The following is a 21,146-nucleotide window of genomic DNA, read 5'->3' on the forward strand; positions in this document are numbered from 1 at the left end:
GTGGAGGAATCCAAGTGCCACAGGGCTTTCCTGCTGATTTTTTTTTTTTTTTTTTTAATAATGCTTCAGCTTGGCCAGGGGAACTCCCAAGAACAGTTCTGCTGCTCTCCGCCACGCTTCACAGCTCATGCCTGCAGTCGGATACATTGTCTTCAGTTCGGTCACTGTCGAGCTGAGACTCAGCTCTCCACTGGCCAGCTGTGTCCCTGAGTATGTTAGTCACCCTGGACAAGCCTCACTTCTCTAAGCTACTAGACCAAGATGCGAACGGCCCATGGTCGTGCTCCCAAATCGAGGCTGCGGCAAGGCCGTGGCTCATCATAAATCACGAAGCAGAGGCCAGAGTCTGGCACAGAGGGATATGGGAAGTTGTTACTGTAGCTCAGTGAGGGTTAGCTTGCATTTTACGACGTCAGGTTCGCAATGAACTGACGCCCAGGGAACAGTCCTAGGTCTTTGTCAGGAAGCCTTCACTGACTCACTCAGAATCCAGCCCAGTCCCACCTTACAAAGAACGCTTCCGGGAAAAAAAAAGCCCCTCAGCACGTAAGTCGGGGGGAGGCGTGGGGAAGCATCTCTTCCTGTCTAGTTCTACCCTGCCGAGCTGTCCCTGGGCTCTAGAACTTACTCGATGTCCTGAATGACCAAATCGAGGGAAAAAAAAATGAACGTCTTATTTAAATGCCCGTGGAAAGAGCCTCCAGTGTGGTCCTCAAGCCTTACGAGATGGAAACCAAAGATGGAAACACCTGAGACACTTAAGTGGTCTCTGGTGGTCTTCATCCCAGGCCCCCACACTCGGCCTCAGGTACCTCGGGAAAAGTCCTTCAGGCCAGTTATCAAATGGGGCGCCTGGGGTGGTGAAGGATTTCCGTCAAAGGACTTTAGAAGCCCAAATGGAAAGACAAATGTACTAAGGTCATCTTTCAGTGGCCAAAGAGTCTTGAGCTCAAAACTGTGGAAACCATCAGTCAAAGATTCGGCTCCCACGTGTTTCCCGGGTGTGCCGGCTTTGAGGGGAGCACGGCAGACTCTCTGGCCACATATCGCCCCGGGACTCTGAGTCAGCACGCACGACCTGGGCGGCGTGGGGCCTGGTGTTAGTCGGAACGCAGGGCGATTTCACTGTTTCCGCGTGAGCTGCAGGGGCAGGCTGTAGAAGGCAAGCCCCTGCGGCGGCTGAATGGGACTTTAGGGCTGTGTAAATGTAACTAGTCCTTAACTAGGGGCAAGGAGCTCTACATTCAGCCCTTTGAAGGCAACTGCGAGGCTGATGTGGCCCCTGGTGAAAATGAGTTTGACACCCCTGCTCTAAAGCTGTTGCATGGGCCACGTTTTCCGTGAGGGTCCTACTTGGTGAGGGGCGTGTTGAGGAGAGCACTGTGAAGAGAGGGAGAGTGGGTAACACACACACACACAGACACACACACACACACACACGCACGCACGGCATTTTGAGACGGGGACCAGCCCCTGAGCCTTGTAGCCGTCGGCCTTAGTCTGCTCTGTCCTGGGCATGAGGGGCTTTGGGCCCTGTGTGTGCCGGGGGCCACCGCAGCTCCCCGCGATGGGTAAGAAGAACGAGAGCGGCCTGGGCTGAGAAAGGGCCACTGCCCAGGGCCCCCATGACTCACAGTCCAGCCACCGCCATCCGTGTCCATGTCACAGTACACCTGCAGGGGCCGGCTGGCGTCGCCATGCAGGTAGATGGTGTACAGGCCGCTGGCGACATTGCTGTTCTGTTGAACTTGACTGCAGTCTGCAGGGTGTGGGAAGCGGGCACCAACTAGGAGCCAAGCAGAGGGGCGGCGGTGTGAGGAGAAGGGCAGTGGGGCTAGTCCCCTGTTTTAAGTTAATGTGTTTTGTTCAGGAATGACCCATGACCTCCCACCACTTTGCACCTTCTGGCTCTTCACTCACATCTTATTTCTCCCACTCACTGCTCTCATCAGACTGTCCAATCACACTAGAAATAAGGTCAAGTTCACATCACTTCCTCCCCCAGCCCAACCACCCCACAAAATAACCCTCCCTTTCACTCCCCTCTCTAGTCTCTCACCAGGGGATGGATTCCTCCTGAACCCACACCCCGTTCCCATTTCCCCATCCTAGAGAAGTCCATAGCGCGGCAGCTGCCCGCTCCTGCGTGGGCACGGCCCCTGGCCTCTCGGAGGCTCGTCCCCTATGACATTCTCGTTCCAAGTGCAGGAGCCCACGGTACCTGTGGACAGGGTGGTGGATACACTCGTGCTCCGGCGATCACCCTTAAAGGCAACCAAGGAGACAGGGTAGGCGGCGCCCTGCTCAAGGCCTTGCAGCTCAAACCTCAGGTCTCCGGGTCCCAGCCGCACCTCCTACCAAACAAAGGAGACGGGAGGCACACGTTCAGTTTATCAGGCTCAGCACCCGGGCGTCAGGAACATCCCCGGTGCCAATGCCAGAAGCTCTCGGACAGCACAGTGTCTGCCTCTGAGGGCTCAGAGGCAGCCCAGGACTCCAGTGTGTCCCAGTTGCTTCTCCAGGTTCAGCACCACCAGGCCCATGGGCTGGGTGCACACGCTGGGCGCACACGCTGGGAGCCAGTGAGACGCAGCAGCCTGGGGAACACCGGCAGGTCTCTCAGACCTCTGGTCCCCAGGCCCACGCTGGGGGCTCCACGCCAGGGCGTCCACGCCAGGCTGAGAAGTGAAGAGGGAAGTGAAACCGGCCCACTGCTGGGAGGGGGGCTGGTTTTTCAGTCGCCTCCCTTCTGAACCTGCCTGACTTCCTCTAGCAGTCCTAGGCAGTCGCTGCGCTAATGGCTAAATCAATGCGTCTCTCCTTTTTCCCTTCCTTCCTCCTTTCTTTTTTCCCAAGGAGAAAAGATAATCATTTTCCATTGGGACTAATTTTGAAAATGTACTGGCCTTCAGATCCCAGGTGGGAGGTGTCATCTCTGAAATAAGGGTTAATGGATTCATTCAATAAATCTTTACTGAGCGCCTACCTGGTAGGCACTCAGCCAAAGAGACGAAAAGTCCCCGTCCTCACGGAGCTGAGATTTATGGGGCACGAGAAACAAACAACACGGGCCGAGGTGTGGACAGCAGGTACGCAGTGGTCAGTGGGAGCAGGCACAGGCTAGCCCTGTAAAGTGAGACCCGGCGGCCACAGGTGACTGTGCTCAGCACAGTCCCTTGCACACAGCAGGTGATCAGTGAGGATCCACTCCATTATCAGCTGGCTGTCGTGGGACCGGCAGTCATGGCGGCTGACCCGAGGCAGTGGTTCTACCTGGGGCCAGGCAGGGGCACCGAGAGAAGAGCCAGGAGAGCCCAGTACCTTAGCGGTGCCATCCGGGAACTGGTAGGTCAGAATGTAGCCATCGATCTGGGCAGAGGGGGCCATCCAGGTCAATCCCCCCGCAGGCTGTGTCATGGCAGATGGACGAAGGTTTCGGGGAGGGTCAATGTCTGTGTAGCGAAAGTCAGGTGATGGTTGTTACTCAGGTAACGGGGGCAGGGTAACTTCTGAAGTGTTAACTTACAGTTCCTGCCCATTTCTTTTCCTCCCTTCGAGCAGGTGGCAGGCTCTGTTCTCCCTTGCTCCCTTTCTGACCTTTGCATCGACAAGCACAGATCCACTGAGGACAAGGACGAAGGAACAGATGCTTGGGCGGAGTTCCCCCCAGATGGAGTGAGCCTGGGCTCCCACCTGCCCAGGAGACTCCCAGAGGCCAGTGGGTAGGAGCAAGCTAGACTAGGGACAGGTTCAGGGACAGCAGGGCTCCCACAGTGGTGTGGAGACAGGAGAGGGCAGATCCGGAAGGGCACTGCACGTGGAAGCCAGGGCGCCTCGGCAAATAGCTGCTGGGAAAGATGGTCCAAGGGCTGGATGGGCCCCCAGGCCTGATATTTGGAAACCACCCAAGGCTTTACATTCAATCCAGGGGAAGGAGCATGGCCCTAATTTACTGAGATTTATATCCAACAAGCAGAGTAGGGCTTAGAATGGACATTAAGTTGGCATAGAAATATGAAGTTCTACTCCTTATATATCTAACTATGTGCCCTTAGATGCGTGCTCTGTGCAGAGAGAAGCTGGGGCAGGGGTGTTTGTATAAAGGATAAGAGAAAGATTAGGAAGGAGGGGAGGGGAGGGGAGGGGAGGGGAAGGGAGGGGAGGGGAGGGGAGGGAACTGGAAGGAAGGGAAAGAATGAAGCAGAAGGAAAGGAAAAGCCGAGGTAGAAACAAGCAGAGCTCTCCCCCAGGTCCCATGCACTTTCCCACGCAAACTCCAGTGGGGACATGGAGTGGGGACATGCGGGGACACAGGGTTGCGTGTACGGTGGACCAGAAAACTAAAGCTCAGCAAACTCGCGGTCAACACCATAGTAATTGGTCAGAGGCTATTTTTTTCCAACCAAATAAGATATGAATGGAAATTTCCATTTTGAAAAGTCATTATAGACTGGCTTTAATTTCGACGTTCCCAAAAAAAGGTGTCTCCAGGCTATTTTATACCCAGTAGCTTTTCAGCTGAGAACTGAATTGCTGTAGTTGAATAGAAATCAGGCAGCTGTTGTTTTGAGTTAGGATGTTTTGACAAATTTTGAGTTTCTGTGATGTCAGCTTGGTTTGACATTCTAAAGCGGAACATCTGGTATGGATTTTAGTGTAGCCATCACACGGAAAAACTGAATTTCCACTTGCAAAATCAAAGCCAAACCTGGACGATTTAAATATCTTACGCTGGCTTCTGCCACCTCCCTGACTGCCCACCCATCCGGGGTTAGGGGCTGTAGAGGTTCTATGCACTAGAAACATGGTAATGTCGTTGCCTTTAAGAAAGAGTGAAGCAAAAGAGAAGAAAAGGAAGAGAGGGAGGAAGAGACAGGGGAGGAAGGGAGGCAGAGGGGGCAGAGGAGGGAGGGAGAGAGGGGAAAGGAAGAAGGGGGAGGGGGGAGGGAGAAGGTACTGGCCACCCCTGGGGAACAGTGCTGTTGTTAGGGAGCCTGGGCCGTGGAAAAGGGTTTTCTTTCCACATACCCCTTGTTTGAAAATTTTATAGAAGCATGTATCGCTTTTTTGGTTAAAAATGCCTATTGTAACTCATAAAAATAATTCAAAAATTCAAGTCTCCTGTAACTCCAGGGTCCCGAGCGCTGCTCTGGCCACAGAGGGGACGGCCAGGTCTTGCCCAGACTGGCTAAGGAGGCCCGCAGACCTCAGGGCACCAGGCTCTTCTCAGGACCCCCAGGGCCAATCGCCATGATGCTCAGCGGGACCAGAGGCCCCGTCAAGCACCTACAATCAGGTGCCCAGGCCCCTTGCTCACCACCTGGAGGGGACCCTGCGGAGAGGAGATGCCGCACTGTGGCCCCAGCCTGGAAGAGGGTGGGATCGGGGCTCCTGACCCCGCTGTCCGCCGGCCTGGGGCTGACATGTGAAGGATTAAAGGGACTTTGAGAACCCTCCCTGTTTATGCCTGAGCTGTGAACTTCATGGGAAAAGCAAAATATAGTGCTGTAACCCAGGGAGAACTGGCCCTGCTCCCAGAGAGAACGGTTAGTCAGTCAAAATCTCACGAGGCCCTTGGTGTGTGGCCACGTTTGTCTAAAGCATATTTAATCGTAGCCCCCGAAGTGAGACTTCGGAATCCCACCCGAGGGAAGGACGCTTCCCTCAGATCTCTTCCCACAGGAACCCCAAATGCTGCTGCCTCTGGGGCTCCCTAGCATCTGCATTCGGGAGCTGGTGATTTCCTGTCTGGTGATGTATGCCCTTGAGTCTTGCTTTTCTCTTTGCTCTCGCTTAATAAAGTGCCTAGCTATTCACCTTTGACTGGGGGTCTTTATTGTCTGCAAATCCGAACCTCCAAATGAAGTGGCCACGATCTCATACATGCCCCTTAACGGCACAACGGTGGAACTGGGTGGCAGGGGCTGGTCAGAGAGGTAACCTTCTGCACTGCCTCCTCGACCAGTCACGCAGCCTTGCCTGACACACGTCCTCTGCTCTCTTTCACATCAATCCCAAAGGTCACATCAACGCGTGACCCCAGAGTAAAAGGGGGGAACCCCTCTGAAGAATGTCCTCAGGTGAAACAACGGTCTTCCCCGCCCCCTCCCCACACCTGACCCGTGTGAAGGGTCCCCTGTTCCGGTCCCTCGAAGTACCTGTCTCGGCTGTGGTGTCAGCCTTCCGGCTCTCCCGGGCCCCCCTCTCGGCCCACACCTGCACCGTGTACTCCACGCCCGGCCGCAGGCCCGTCAGCACCGTGCCGCTCTGCTCCTTCCCCACCGGCACCTCCCGGGCGTCTCCGTCGGCAGAGGTGTAGCGCACCATGTACCTGTCGATGGCGGCCTGCACCGGGTCCCAGGAGATGGTGACTGTGGTCTCCGTCACCTGGTCAGTCACCAGGTTTTGGGGGCTGTCAATGTCTGGAAGAAAAAATGCTGATCAATATGCACCGTCAATGGGCAAAGGGGGAGCAGAAGCCCGTGGCCATCTTGCTTGGGGCAAAAGCTGCTCGTGTTTTGTGGTTTTCCCATCTCCAATGCTCTAGCTCCGTCGTGGACAAATGTCCTCTCCCCACATAGACTTTGGCTCCTTGAGGAGCCATCCCAGTGGACCAGCATCTGAAAATCTGCGCCCTTACCTCCAGCAAGAGTTTAGCAAAACAGATGTCTTTGCTCAGTTAGTAAGCGTGTGTCTGGCTCCCGCTAAGCACACGGCAGGGCGCTCAGCAGGGTGCTGGGTCCAACTAAAGGCCAGGCCTTCGCTCGCAAGCACCTGACAATATTGTTTCCAGCACCAATCGGTGAAGACCTCCCATCTCATGAGCGAAGATCCCAACAGCCGGTGGCAGGTGTGAGCCCCTGGGGCAGAGGCCACCCTCGGGGTCCTCGCTGCCGCGGAGCGGACAGGCCAATGGCCAGCGCTGAGGGTGCGCTGTTCAGTGAACCGGCAAACACCAAACCCTGTCCCCACGTCCTTTATCCTCCCGCAGATGCACTTCCTCGGGTGCTCGTCTGCTGGCTCAGTCACCACACAGAAACGCGGCCACGCGTCTGCTTCCCAACGGGATGGGAACGCGACATCGAAGCTATCCTTACTCCCAAAGCCAGAATCGTCGCACCGCTCACAGAGAGCAGGGCAAGCCACAGGCATCCACTCGCTCCGCCAGAGGTACAGTCTACTTTTCTGAAGTTAAATTTTCAACATGCTAATATTAACAGCATTTGATCTCCCTCTTCTGTCCCACTCACAAATTCAATGGCAGACCCTCGGCACTGCCCACAACCCAACATTCAGGGGGCTCGACGTGACCATCGTGGCAACGTTGTCACTCAGGGGCTGCTGGGGGGGCCTGGACGGTACGAAACCAGCTACAGTTGGGGGGACGATGTGCACATCCTATGACAAAGGGACGCCACCTGCCCTCGCACAAACCATGGGTTCTCCCTGTGTCAGCGCAGGAAAACAAAACCTGACCAGCCGCACACTTAGCGTGGCAGGCCTTACACTCCCAAGAACAATGCTCCGTTACCTGTCTCGGCCGTGGTGTCGGCCTTCCGGCTCTCCCGGGCCCCCTGCTCAGCCCACACGTGCACTGTGTACTCCACACCTGGCCGCAGGCCCGTCAGCACCGTGCTGCTCTGCTCCTTCCCCACTGGCACCTCCCGGGCGTCTCCATCAGCAGAGGTGTAGCGCACCATGTACCTGTCGATGGCGGCCTGCACCGGGTCCCAGGAGATGGAGGCTGTGGTCTCTGTCACCCGGTCGGTCACCAGGTTTTGGGGGCTGTCGATTTCTTTAAGAAAAGGTTTAGAGAGGTTTAAGCTCTGAAGCCACAGAAGAGACGGCCACCAGCCCATCCCCATGACTTCATCTTCTGGGGCGCTCAGCACAGGGCAATGACAGTCCCCGCCCAGGTCTCTCCCTGAGTGGAAGTGGAGGGAAAAGTCCCCTCTGGGTCTCAAGTTCAACGGACTACGCATTAGAAACTTGACCCACTCTCTTGGCTTCCAGCTGCTGACAACGTGGAAGGAACGATGCCTTCTCAGCAACATTATGGCGCATCAGAACAATCGAACACGTATCTGCCATGGCGTGCAGGGCACCTCATGCATCATTGTATCACGGGAGACTGTTCTAAGTGTGTTATCACCAGCGCTGCAATGGCCACACCCTCTGAACGTCTCCACTGAGTCTGCCAGGAACACGGCTACGTCACAACCTCACGTCTCCCTTCCAGTGGGCTGAGGGATTTGTGAGCAGCTGGGCTCGGCCAGCAGAGAGCAGCTCGTGGACAGAACCACTAGGCTCGCTGGCCTGCTCGATCGCTAAGACTGGCTCTGCAAAGTCCCTCAACTTAGGCCCCATCGCTTGGCACCATGAACATGCAAATGCACGCACTGAAAATTCAACTCCAACTCACCCCCTTCTCTTGGTACCTGTCTCGGCCGTGGTGTCGGCCTTCCGGCTCTCCCGGGCCCCCTGCTCAGCCCACACATGCACTGTGTACTCCACACCCGGCCGCAGACCCGTCAGCACCGTGCTGCTCTGCTCCTTCCCCACCGGCACCTCCCGGGCGTCTCCATCAGCAGAGGTGTAGCGCACGATGTACCTGTCGATGGCGGCCTGCACCGGGTCCCAGGAGATGGAGGCCGTGGTCTCTGTCACCCGGTCGTTCACCAGGTTTTGGGGGCTGTCAATGTCTGAGAGCAAAATGATGATCAGTGAACACTACTGACAGACTAGGGGTCATGTCATGTGGGGGGGACAGTTCCCTGTCCCTGGGGTGTCCCTGTTCCATGTGCCAGTTTTCAGCTGTGTCACAGACACAGGCCTTCTCCCCACAGCCAGGCTCTTGGATCCTCAAGGAGGCGGCACGGGACAGTGGGATGAGCACCTGGGCCACTGTCAGAAAACCTGTGGCCCTGGACAACTCAGCTGCCTTGGCACCTTCGCCGGGAGCCTCAGGCGGAGTGCCCTTGAATGCCGTACTCCACGCACGCATCTGATGACTAACTTGTTTTGTGACCTTGAGCAGGTGCCCTGGCTGCATGTGTAAAATGAGGCAGTGACCGGTCATCGTACAGAACTCTTCGGGTGACTGACAACCAAGACCAAACACGTCATGTGGAAAAGGGCCTTGAAGACCAAGTGGGACAGTCTTTACCCCCAAATGACAGAGCGCACACCCCAGAATTCAGAGTGTAATCCAGGGCGGGTCCCAGCACGGACTGGGAGCCCAGTGACCATAGCTATGGTTGACAGCAGTTCACTGATGTCTTATGAAGGCAAGTAAGAGGTTATGCTCCTTCACGCCGCACAGAGAGAAGGTGTTCAAAGCTGCACTCACCAATCTTCATCACCATCACCATCATCACGATGAAGGCACTTCTTTGTTCTGAGTAGTTCACTGCAAAAGCCGCTCCCCTAGAGCCTTTGCCCCCAGGCCCGTCACACGTGTGCGTGGCATGTCAAGGTGGGGCTATGCTTCTCTTGGTTTAGTCCACGACCCCTCTAAAATTACTATCTCTATTCCAACCTGAGAGCCCACAGCAAACGCAGGACCAATAGTTGTGTGGCTCTGGGCTGAGCAGCCACATCCAGGCTGTGACAGGGAACAGGCCAGAGAGGTGTGACTTGCAAAGAGGGTTTCTCTGGAGCGTCTCTGGGGGGCCCCGGGCAAGGCCCGAGCCTTGGGTGAGTGAGCAGTTGCAGTGGCCCAGTCACAGGGTGTGCTGACTGCACCCCAGAGCAGGGGTCTCCACCAGGGGCCACAGCAGTATCTGGACACATTTCTGCTTGGCCCCATTCCATGTGGGATGGGGCAGCTGCAGACTCCTAACAGGTAGAGCCAGGGATGCTGTGAAACATCCTACAGCACACAGAAGACCCCAGCAAGAAAGAAGGCTCCTCCCGGCATATCGGTAGAGTCACGGCTGAGAAACCCGACTTGGGGGGCCAAGTGGGCAGGCATCTGACCTGTGCCTGAAATAGCTACAAGGCAAGAAAACGGCCAGTTGCCCTGAGGCAGCGGCAGGTAGCAGCATCGCAGAGACCTGCACTTCTGGCTGAATCAACGAAAGATGCCTGCGCGTCCCTGTGGACCAGATGTGGGCTTGAGAAGCTGTCCAAGGGGATCACCGGGAGGGGTGCAGAGACCCCTCCAGAAAGGCACTGGGGTGCACCCCCAGATACGAGGGCTGAGGGAGAGGAGTAGGACAGGTGCGTTTTGCACAGGACCATTACAGGGAGAGGTCCTGGGAGGAGACAGGTGACATGTCTCTGAAGAACCCACAGAAGTGTCCCATGAAGGAAAAACTTCAACATTTTTCAGGCCCCAGGACAGGCCCGAGCCAGTGTGACTTGCAGTCAAGCAAGACCACCCATGACCGCCAAACATAAACAGGTCGGAAACCGCAGGGAGACTCCGGAAGGCTGGCACCCGAAGTGCCAGACCAGAAATCAAGGGAAGCTGAGCCCGCCTCTCCCTCCAGTGGAATGAGTACCTACTACTGTTCTAAATGAGTACGTCCAGGGCTGTGGGCATTGTAATTACTAAAATGACACATTTGGGGGACTAAAAGTGACTAGATATTTGCTTATTTTTAGCTAATAAAACTTTTGTTGTTGGTTTTTTGTTTGTTTGTTTGTTTTACCTAAAACATTCATCCAAAAACAAAGCCGATCTCCACAGCAAGGGTTTAAACAGGTGAGGAGGGGATATGGCTTTGGAGCCCAGTCTCATGTCCAGCTCCCTCAGCACGACAGCTCCTGTGCTCCCTTCGCGCCCAGCCCCCATCGAGGGGACGCACACAGCGTGCTAGCAACGAAGGAGGTGTGTGGGCAGAGGGCCAGGTCCTGGTGCAGTAACGCCAGTCACCCAAGCCCGGGGTCTGGAGGCTGCAGGACGCGCTTCGCACTCTAGAGAAGCCACCAGAGGGACGTTAGGGGCACATCGTGTACTGCACCGGGATGCCCACCTGCTCCTTCACGAAGCCCCCTTTCTGCCAAGGGCACAGAAAGAACGCCACCCTAGGGACACCACGGGCTTCACAGTGACAGACAATGCAAATTCTGTTACCTGTTGGGGCCGTGGTGTCAGCCTTCCGGCTCTCCCGGGACCCCTGCTCGGCCCACACGTGCACCGTGTACTCCACGCCCGGCCGCAGGCCCGTCAGCACCGTGCTGCTCTGCTCCTTCCCCACTGGCACCTCCCGGGCGTCTCCGTCAGCAGAGGTGTAGCGCACCATGTACCTGTCGATGGCGGCCTGCACCGGGTCCCAGGAGATAGAGGCCGTGGTCTCTGTCACCCGGTCGGTCACCAGGTTTTGGGGGCTGTCGATTTCTTTAAGAAAAGGTTTAGAGAAGTTTAAGCTCTGAAGCCACAGAAGAGACGGCCACCAGCCCATCCCCATGACTTCATCTTCTGGGGCGCTCAGCACAGGGCAGTGACAGTCCCCACCCAGGTCTCTCCCTGAGTGGAAGTGGAGGGAAAAGTCCCCTCTGGGTCTCAAGTTCAACGGACTACGCATTAGAAACTTGACCTACTCTCTTGGCTTCCAGCTGCTGACAACGTGGAAGGAACGATGCCTTCTCAGCAACATTATGGCGCATCAGAACAATCGAACACGTATCTGCCATGGCGTGCAGGGCACCTCATGCATCATTGTATCACGGGAGACTGTTCTAAGTGTGTTATCACCAGCGTTGCAATGGCCACACCCTCTGAACATCTCCACTGCTAGAAACATGGCTACGTCACAACCTCACATCTCCCTTCCAGTGGGCTGAGGGTTTTGTGAGCAGCGGGGCACAGCCAGAAGAGAGCAGCTTGTGGACAGAACCACTAGGCTCGCTGGCCTGCTCGATCGCTAAGACTGGCTCTGCAAAGTCCCTCAACTCAGGCCCCATCGCTTGGCACCATGAACACGCAAATGCACGCACTGAAAATTCAACTCCAACTCACCGCCTTTCTCTTGTTACCTGTCTCGGCCGTGGTGTCGGCCTTCCGGCTCTCCCGGGCCCCCTGCTCAGCCCACACGTGCACTGTGTACTCCACACCCGGCCGCAGGCCCGTCAGCACCGTGCTGCTCTGCTCCTTCCCCACCGGCACCTCCCGGGCGTCTCCGTCAGCAGAGGTGTAGCGCACCATGTACCTGTCGATGGCGGCCTGCACCGGGTCCCAGGAGATGGAGGCCGTGGTCTCTGTCACCCGGTCGTTCACCAGGTTTTGGGGACTGTCGATTTCTTTAAGAGAAATGAAAGAGGGTAGCAGTTACCAACTCTCTAGTTCATGAAAGGCCAGTATACACGCAACCAAAATAATGACCTCAGGAAACTTCACAGCCCGCTATATGCCAATGATTGAGATAACTTAAGGGCTTAATTAAACGAGTGGTCAGAAGTTCCAGGGAGGAGCCAGCTGCACTTCATCAGAAGTAGGGAGTGCAGACAAAGCTGCCATAGAGTCTCAGCCTCATGCACTTTCCCCATGAGTTGCCTTTGGATACAAACGATTGGTCTTCATACACAAATTTCTCCTTTCCTCTGGATTTACGGAAAACACTCTTTCAGTTTCCAAATCCTCATGCCTATGTGAAAGCAGTTCTACTTCAATAAATCTCTGCATTTGCTGTAATATTTTCTTTGGGAAGAAAATTATCCTGGGAAGAGGAGCTGCCAGTTCTCCCCATTTATGTCTGTGGCCACAAAACCTGGGGGCTTTTTAGCTGATGGTGTTTGAGGTCTGGGCTGATCAGCGTAACCCCCCTTTGCAGCACCTGTCAGGTGGCGCGTGGTGGCCGTGTCGGAACCCCGGGCTGCAGCACTGCGGCTCCTAGCTCCGCACAGCCTGCATGATTGCAGTCTGGGTCTGCTCGTCTCAACGAAGAGGGAGCTCTCAGTGCCTCCCGCCCAGGTCATGGCAAACAGTAAACAGACATCGCCCAGCAAACCCTCAAACATGGGCTCTTTGTTATCACGTATGTCACTGGAGGTATGAGATACCACGTTCTCCTCAAAGTGTAAGCCCACAGAGAGCCAGAAGTCCAAGACACCGCGTGCATGATTAGCATCTCTATTCTCCTGCTCCAGAAGCCTCCTCCTCCTCCTCCAGCGCCAAGCTTCCTCTCTCCCACGAGGCGCTAGAAGAAGGTGGCCATCTGCATGCCGAGAGGAGGGTCCTCCCCAGCAGCCGAACCAGCCGGCCCTCAGAGAACGGGGCTCCCCAGCCTCCAGAACTGAGAAATGCCTTTCTGCAGTGGAAGCCCCCTCCCCACGGTGTCACGTTATAGCGGCCTGGGTTATGGGCGGACAGACACGTTCTCAGAAAGGACACGGCCACCCTGTGGAGCACTCACAATGTGTGGGACACTGACATGCATTAGCGAATGGAACCCTAGGATGCAGACACACGGATGCCCAGTGCACAGGTAAGAACCTGAGGAACAGAGGTGAAGAAACTCGCCCAAAGCCACTCAGCTATAAAACCTGGACCATCAAGCTTCCGAACACATATTCTGAACTCATTATCTGCTTCTCCAAGAGCTTCTCTACCCCGTGGCTGTCAGAACAGAGCCTGTCCCCACAGCAAGTCTTTTCTGTGATTCCTGGCAGGTGCTGGCAACCTCAAGCGTTCTCCAGGACCAGGCTTCTCTGGACTCGGGCGGGCCTGGAGGCGGTGCGCGCAGAGGGAACGTCCTCGGTCTTCCCGTGAGTCTCAGGACACCTGCCAGAGCTGAGCGGACCGGGGGTGACCTACAGGGGCCCTTCCGAAAGCTTCAAGGCAGATTCGGCACATTTGGTGAGTGATGACTCAGGATGCAAACCGTGTCCCTGGGCGGAAAGAGAGCTCCAGGTCCCAGGCCACGTGCCTGTGCAGCGCCGCACACCGGGAGATGCGCACCCGGAGTCCCTGTCAGCCAACGTTTGGAGTTTCCACGTCCAAACAATGAAAATCCGGAAGTGCTGCTCTACTCTGAGGGAGCTCTGTATGGGACCCCAACCCCAATACGTGTGGCCGTCTGGGTCAAATAAAAAGGCTGGTGGTCTCTTTTGTCTGAGGTTTAAAAAGGAAAAATTTCATCACTATGAAATTTGAAATTGCTTTGCTACCCCTCCCCGACCCTTACAAAGAAAGGCTCTGCGCCCAGGTGGGCAGCGGCCTCCTGGCTCCTCCCCCCTGCAAGCGAGGACACCTGCTGACGGCCTGTGCCGCCGCCCTTACCTGTCAGGGCCGTGGTGCCGGCCTTCTTGCTCTCCTGGCCGCCCCGCTCGGCCCACACCTGCACTCTGTACGCCTCGCCCGGCCGCAGGCCCGTCAGCACCGTGCTGCTCTGCTCCCTGCCCACCGCCGTCTCCCGCGTCTCCCCGCCAGCGGAGGTGTATCGCACCACGTACTTATCGATGACGGCCTGGACGGGGTCCCAGGACACCACCGCCGAGTCTTCGGTCACGCGCTCCGTGACCATATTGGCTGGGCTATCAATTTCTTCATAAAACACATGAGAAAGAAAAATCAGAGAAGCCATTTGGTGGGTCAAGGCCACAAGTGCTTCAAGATCTAGTTCATTAATAATCTGATTAATAAACTACAGGTTTATTGTCACATGTTACTGATTTATAACATTTGTCATTATGTTGTCTCAATCCACCACTGGAAAATATATTGCTACCCCACGTAAGGCTCCTTAGCATCTTCTGACGTTTAAAAGCAGACTGCCGGAGTGTGACGTTGGGAACAGTCACGGGGCAGCAAGGGAGAAATGACAGACTTTAGCTAAGATGCCGGGGTTCATGGAAACAATCGCCTCAAAAATAACCCAGTGACTGCAGCTACTAAAGTAAGCAGAAAGGTGTCAGACATGGCCCTTTCTCTTGACTCCAAGATCCGCTGGAGGTTCTTAAAAAAAAAAAAAACAACTAGGAGACTTGCTTCCGGTCTCCTGCCCCCCAAAACAGACTTCAGTACCAAAGACAGGGCCTCTGTGCACACAAGTCCCAGAGTTGTCCCCACAGAGGAGAGAAGAGCTCCCAGTGCCTCCCAGCAGCTCTTACCTGTCCTGCCGTTCAGGAGGATCCGCTTGCCCTCCAGGTCTCCTCTCACGGGGACAACTACGATCCTATACTCCGTCCCGGGCTGCAGACCTGGGGACAAATGGCCAGTGCTGGATGTGAGTGCAGCCTCCCACCCCTCGGTGGGGCACTGCGCTCCCTGGGGATTTTCTGTTGGGGGGCGGGCAGAGGGACTGTGCTTCTCACCTAACTACAAATCTATCTAGGCAGGTAAAGAGCTGCAGGCCCAGTGGGCTCCTGGCATGGAGCTTGGAGGAGGGGCTTGCCCTTTGGTGGGGCGGTGGGGGTGGAGGGGCGGGCAGAGTGGATGAGATGAAGCCCACGCAGTTTCCTCTGTGGGGCCACTGAGAACTGGTTTCCCAATGTCTCCACAGCCCAAACAGTTTTCTGCTCCCCACCATCCTTTATCCTCAAAAGTTTCTTTCCTTCTCATTATAAGAATTAACCTAAATTTTTTCCTTTTTTTCTTTTCTCTGCCTTTCGTTGTGATTTCTCAGCAGAATCAACTCGAACGATTGCTGGCAGACAGCGTGTGCGAGCGAACACTGGTTTTCACTGCACCACAGTGGGGACCCCAGACGGCCATTCAGGATGGAACCTCAGGAGCAGACGGAGAAACGGGCCCCAGAGGAGGCCCCACTAGGCAGCTTGGGCCCCTTCTGAGGCCACGTGCTGAAAGTATGATAGCCTTAGTGTCCCAGGCGGATGCTCCCTCTGTTACCCGGGTGCCCTGAGACTGTGGGGTCACCCTGGGAGGCTGGAGCAGAGCCCTTGTGCTTCTAGAGTGGGCTCACGTCTGGGGGTTTCTGGGGTCAGGGTTCCAGGGACTCCCAGGCCCCAGGACCCCTGCGCACACCTGAGCCGTCAGATGTGGATCCCCGGCCCTCGCTGCCCCTGACCCCGCATCCACGTCCTCGGTGTTGGCTCTTACCGGTGATGTCATATCTGCTCTTGGGGTTGCTACTCTTGGGCACGGTGACCTCAGCCACCTCCTGCCCTGTCACAGGGCCGTACAGCAGCTTGTAATAGTCCACCTCGGTTGGGAGGTTCTCCCACTCCACGTCCAGGGAGCTCTCCGTCTCATCCGTCACCCAAGCGGTGCCCAGCACAGCGAGATCTAGGGCAGGGGTTGGGATGGCACGGGGAGGCGGTGAGGAGCCGAGGTCCAGCAGGTTTGTACCGGATGCTGGCTACCAGGTCAGCTCACCTTCATGACGCACTGAGAGCAGGCTCTCGCCCTGGGACACAGGTATTCTAGACCACCCAGGTGACTGCTGGTTTGCACGTGGTCCACAGAGGGCGGGCTCTGCTCCGGGAAAGCCTTCTCTGCCCGTCCCATCCCCTCAGACCACGCAGCCCTCCCGACCACACGGCTCAGGCCGGCCCTCGCAGGCACTCAGGCTGATCTGAACTGAACTGAACACTCGCCCTTTGGGTGCAGAGCCCCTGCCCTCCAAGACTCAGCCCAGGAAGAGGGGCTCAGGCCCCTTCATGTCAAGTTCGGAAAATGCATTTTGCAGGTTCTGGAAGCGTAACACTGATCACTCAACTTGCTCCTTCCTCAGCCTCCCAAATGCTCCTGTGGGGTTAACCCGAGGCAACACTAAAGTGGGTGAACTTCAACTTGGTCCTTATGAGTACCCTTCCTGCCCCTTAGGCCAAACTTCAGCACCTCCACCAGGTACCTGATGGCCTGGGCTGCCCAACGGTCCGTCCCTCCTGTGGAGGAGGGTTACTGTACACGTTTATTCATGGTGAAGTGTTAAAGGCTAAATCTTTACACACACCCCCGCCTCCCAAAGATTTACTGACTAGCACAAAGGGAAGGGCTCGCTGACGTGGCTCTGAGGGAGGACTCTCCCTCGGAGTCCTGGGGTCTTGGGAGCATTTGAATTCCCACAGCCAGAGCCCAGGCTGATGGGCCTGCCTGGGGCACAAGGCCCCAGCCCCTCAGCCTCGCCCCCTTCCTCAGTCACAACCCCACCCAGGCTGGCGACCCCTCACCAAGGACGAGGGAAGAGGACTGTGCATCGGGCAGGGAGCTCAGCGGCTTCCAGGCCCTTGGCCTCTGCCGAGTCCCCGTTCACTGTCAGGACTGAAGGACCTTGCAGAGCCTTCTCTCCGAGCACCCCCCATCCCCCAACCCTGCTGGCTCCCACAGCCCGCAGGGCCTGCAGGCTCTCCCTGCAGAGACGGCATCCTTGGGAAAACAGGTCCGGAAGTGAGTAAGGAAGACGGTCCTGCAGGGCTCACATGTGGAAAAGCAGGACTTTCGGGAAAAGGGTCAAGGGTATTACAGGGATGGGTGTCTCCTGGGCTGAGGCCCCCTGAAGAGTAAGTAAGGATGAGCTTGCCGTGAGGCAGATCAGGCAGAGAGCCACAGGGTCCTACAAGTCCCTAGGACAAGAGGCCGAGAGGGGGTGTTAAGCCTTTCAGAACAGATGACCGCCCTCGGAGGCTTTGGGCGCGGCTCTGTCTGAAGGCAGAGGCGGTGACGGAAAGGGAGACCAGGAGAGCGACCCCAGGGTGAGGCCCAGCCGTGTTCTCCCATTGAACGTAAACAATTCCGCAGGACCCCAACACCGGACAGGCTGCTCTGCAGCCATGACAGATCAGGACAAAAATAAGACCTTCGTGATGACGTCTGAACACAGACAAACACGGGAACATCGTCTAAACCACTAAAAAGACCAAACAACCTCTCTCCGAACTAACGTAAGTGACTGTTCCTCATGTGACAATCGCAGCTTTCGCCTCTCTCTAGGCCACCCTTTCTAGGTAAGAGGCACTGAGGTGCCATCATGAGGTCACCCACCTTCCTGACAGGGTGCAAAGCCTTGCTCCCTTACACCCTCCCCAAGTCACCCACCCCAGCCCACATCCCATTCTGGCCTTTCTCACCCTCTGTCACTCAGACGCCCACAGTGCCGCATCCCCCCCCCCTCCGCGTGCCCTCTCCCCCTGCCACAACACTCGGTAAAAGCAACTTGTTCAACGGCAGGGATGTTTCCAGAGGAGCCAACAAAGGCAATCAGAAATTGTGCTCCCCAATGACAAGTCCCTCAGGGCTCTTTCCAACCCTGAGCCATCCCTACCCCACCACCAAACAGGACAGCCAGCCAGATGTTTCTGCATGGACACTGCCGAAGGCCTACCTGTCTGGGGCTCCCTGGGTCTTTCCCCAGGAGTTAAGTGCAGAATGGAGGAAGCTCTTTTTTATCAGCATCTAGAACAGTGCCTGGCACATAGTAGAGGCTCAATAAAATATGTTGCATGAAGAAATGAATCAGAATCACTCAAACAATACACTTTCTCCAAGTCCTTGAAAAGCTAAGCAGCTTTAAGACCTTGCATGAGGAAACAAGAATTCCTAAAGAGTAAGTAGTGATGCTTGTCCTTCCAAACATTTTGGCAGCGTTTGGTGGTGCCTCAGAGACCGTTTGTCGTCCAGATCCATCCCCCAGGCTGCTCTGTATCCCGGATTCTGACCTCTAGGAACTGCGTTAGCCAGGCTCCCTCACCTCTGGCTTCTGGTTGGGTTCCACCAGTAAGGGTTGCCAGGTCACATGGCAGGAGACAGAATTGGGGTGACTGAACTCCTTCACTCCCTCCCAGGGGCACACAGAGGACTGCCTGTGTCCTGTTACCAAAGCACCTCATCGGGCAGCCCTCTCCCGCAGCCCTCTCCTACAGCTCTTGCTGGGTCTCAGCACCAACTCCCACCACCTCCCCTTCAGCCCTGGGAGTAGAGCCCCAGGGATGCGAGTCCTAGAGTGTCACACCACCCAAGCCCCACCCACACCTTTGTAAATAACCTTTTCATTACACCTTCTTCAACTGCCCTATTTCTTCCCTCTCTCCTGCTGAGACCAATCTAATAGGTGGCTTCAGAAGGCCCTCACTCATCCCAACCTGCACCTGTGGCCTCAGAGGCTCAGTGGGGAGTCAGGGACACAGGCGTGTGGCTGCTTGTGTGTGGGTGCGGGGCAGTCGGACCTCACTACTCTCAGGGGGAGAAGAGCCCGGGGGTTCCAAAGCAGCAGGCTCTGTCACCGGCTTGGGGGACTCAATAATTGGTGAGGGGAACAAGAACTGAGACCTCTCTGCGGGCCCTGGGATTGCAGTAGCTGCCTTTTCAGCCCCAAATCAGGACAACAGCCTGGCTAGTGGAAAGGCACTTGTGGGGCCCAATGCAAACACCGTGCTAAATGGCACCTCTCCTGGGAAAGGGGGGCCCCTGGCGCCCCTCACCGGTGGTGGCCAGCAGGTGCTGGGGGCTGCTGGAAACGTCTTCCTTCACGTGGCGCAGGGTGACGATGTACTTGGTCCCAGGCAGCAGGCCGAGGATGTCATAGCTGTGCTGCTCCTTGGGCACCTGGACCTGCCTCCCAGAGAGCTCCTTGTCCAGCGGGTGGTAGCTGAGGAGGTAGTGGTCCACCTCGGTGGAGGGCCGCCAGCCCACCAGCAGGGAGTCCTCCGTGCTCTTGAGCAGCTGCAGGCTCTGGGGGGCAACCACTGTGCAGGACCGAAACAGGGTGGAGAAGGCGAGGGGAGAGGGTCGGAACCCACAGCCAATGGGTCCTGGCTGAGCACCTACTATGTACTTCATGCTACCATACTGGGTGTGGGGAAGCTGTGTGAGCCACCCTTCTGGACCCCCCAAAAGTTGTCCGGCTGGGAGTCAATGCTGACCCCCTCCGCTAACACACACACACAGCCACTAGATCACATAGGACCACTGGTCCTGAAGCTAGCAGCAGCAGCGTCCCTTGGGAACTTGCTGAAAATGCCATGAGGCAGATCACACCAAGAGGAGCCCATCCCAGACCTGCTGAATCAGGCACTCGGGGTGGGCGCAATCAGCTGTGGTTTAACAAGCCCTTGGGGCGTCTGGCCAGGGCTAGAAGCCCGCCCCTCTGAGGACCAGGGGGACTGACGATCAGGCAGTGCCTGGAGGTCGCGCATGCAGGGAAAGGGAGAGCCCTGGGCGGGCTCGGCTCTCACCCTGCGAGCAGTCCAGGCCTGAGAAGCCCTCCTCGCAGTAGCACTCGCCCGTGTCGCAGAAGCCGTGGCCGCTGCAGTCGCCGGGGCAGCGCCGCTCGCTGCAGTCCTCCGACGTGAAGTCCTCGTAGCACTGGCACACGCCTTGCACGCACACGCCCTGCCCGCTGCAGTTCCTGGGGCAGGCGGGGTGGGCGCAGTCGGCCCCCACGTAGGGCGCGGCACACCGGCAGCGGCCGTCCTCGCAGTGCCCGTGGCCACTGCATGCGCCCGGGCAGGCGGGCTCCGCGCAGTCGGCGCCCTCCCAGCCCTGCTCGCAGCGGCAGCTGCAGGTATCCTGTGAGAAGGTCCCATGGCCGCTGCAGTGGCGGCTCACACCTGCCAGCGAGAGGAAAGACAGGGCTGTGGGCTGCAGAGTGGGGCCTCCTTCCCTGCAGACCCCGAGGCGCAGGCCCTGCGGGGCTCTTTCTCTGGAGGACTGTAGGGGGTCCGCCCCCTCCAACCTGGACCAGCCTCTGACCTGTGAAATCTACGACCTGTTTCCTCCTTTCCTGCCTAAAAAGTAACCACCCTTCCTTTCCATTCCCACCCCAAGCGCTCACGGGGAGCCTCCGGTTCTGTCCTTTCTAAACGGTGCTCATTCTCTGCCTTTGCTCCAGCCTGGACCCAGTCAGGGGCAGGCTCCTGGTTCCCGCAGGTGAACTCCAGGCTGGGCGGCGGGAGGGGGTTGGGCCTAGCGACGCCATGTCCTCGGGAAATGAGCCCAAACGGAAGCCTGGGAAAGCGGACCTGCAGACGCTACAGAACAGCCCAGCCGACAGCAGGTGAGGATGGGAGAGGGGATTTGCCGGCCTCCCCTCTCTGACCCTGGACAGCGAGAGGCGGTCGCCGGGCGGGCCAGTCAGTGACCCCCCTTTCTCAGGACACCTGCTTTCCTTCCTGAAAACGATTCTTCCCCGGAGACTCCCCAGGGCCAGTCCCGCGCTGACTCATTCCTGCTGGCGCCCCAGTCTAGCTCTGGGTGTAGCATATAAGGGCACGGAGATGTGTGTGAAGGGCCGCTCAGTATTACT

General features: G+C 56.9%; 1 protein-coding gene across 1 annotated transcript in view; it reads right to left on the reverse strand.

Annotated features, from left to right (window-relative positions):
• Window positions 1-21,146, reverse strand: part of TNN (tenascin N) — a 32,211-nt gene that overhangs the window by 9,051 nt on the left and 2,014 nt on the right. Inside the window, exons 2-14 of the mRNA XM_024551753.3 lie at window positions 20,077-20,451; window positions 19,324-19,587; window positions 16,004-16,189; window positions 15,055-15,144; window positions 14,225-14,488; window positions 11,983-12,246; window positions 11,081-11,344; window positions 8,439-8,702; window positions 7,532-7,795; window positions 6,159-6,422; window positions 3,322-3,452; window positions 2,222-2,354; window positions 1,635-1,786 (exon numbers count right to left, since the gene is read on the reverse strand). Coding sequence (XP_024407521.3) covers window positions 1,635-1,786; window positions 2,222-2,354; window positions 3,322-3,452; window positions 6,159-6,422; window positions 7,532-7,795; window positions 8,439-8,702; window positions 11,081-11,344; window positions 11,983-12,246; window positions 14,225-14,488; window positions 15,055-15,144; window positions 16,004-16,189; window positions 19,324-19,587; window positions 20,077-20,451 — 2,915 coding nt within the window. The remainder of the gene's footprint in view (window positions 1-1,634; window positions 1,787-2,221; window positions 2,355-3,321; window positions 3,453-6,158; window positions 6,423-7,531; window positions 7,796-8,438; window positions 8,703-11,080; window positions 11,345-11,982; window positions 12,247-14,224; window positions 14,489-15,054; window positions 15,145-16,003; window positions 16,190-19,323; window positions 19,588-20,076; window positions 20,452-21,146) is intronic.

The sequence above is a fragment of the Desmodus rotundus genome, chromosome 12 (assembly GCF_022682495.2).
Source record: "Desmodus rotundus isolate HL8 chromosome 12, HLdesRot8A.1, whole genome shotgun sequence".
NCBI lineage: Eukaryota > Metazoa > Chordata > Mammalia > Chiroptera > Phyllostomidae > Desmodus > Desmodus rotundus.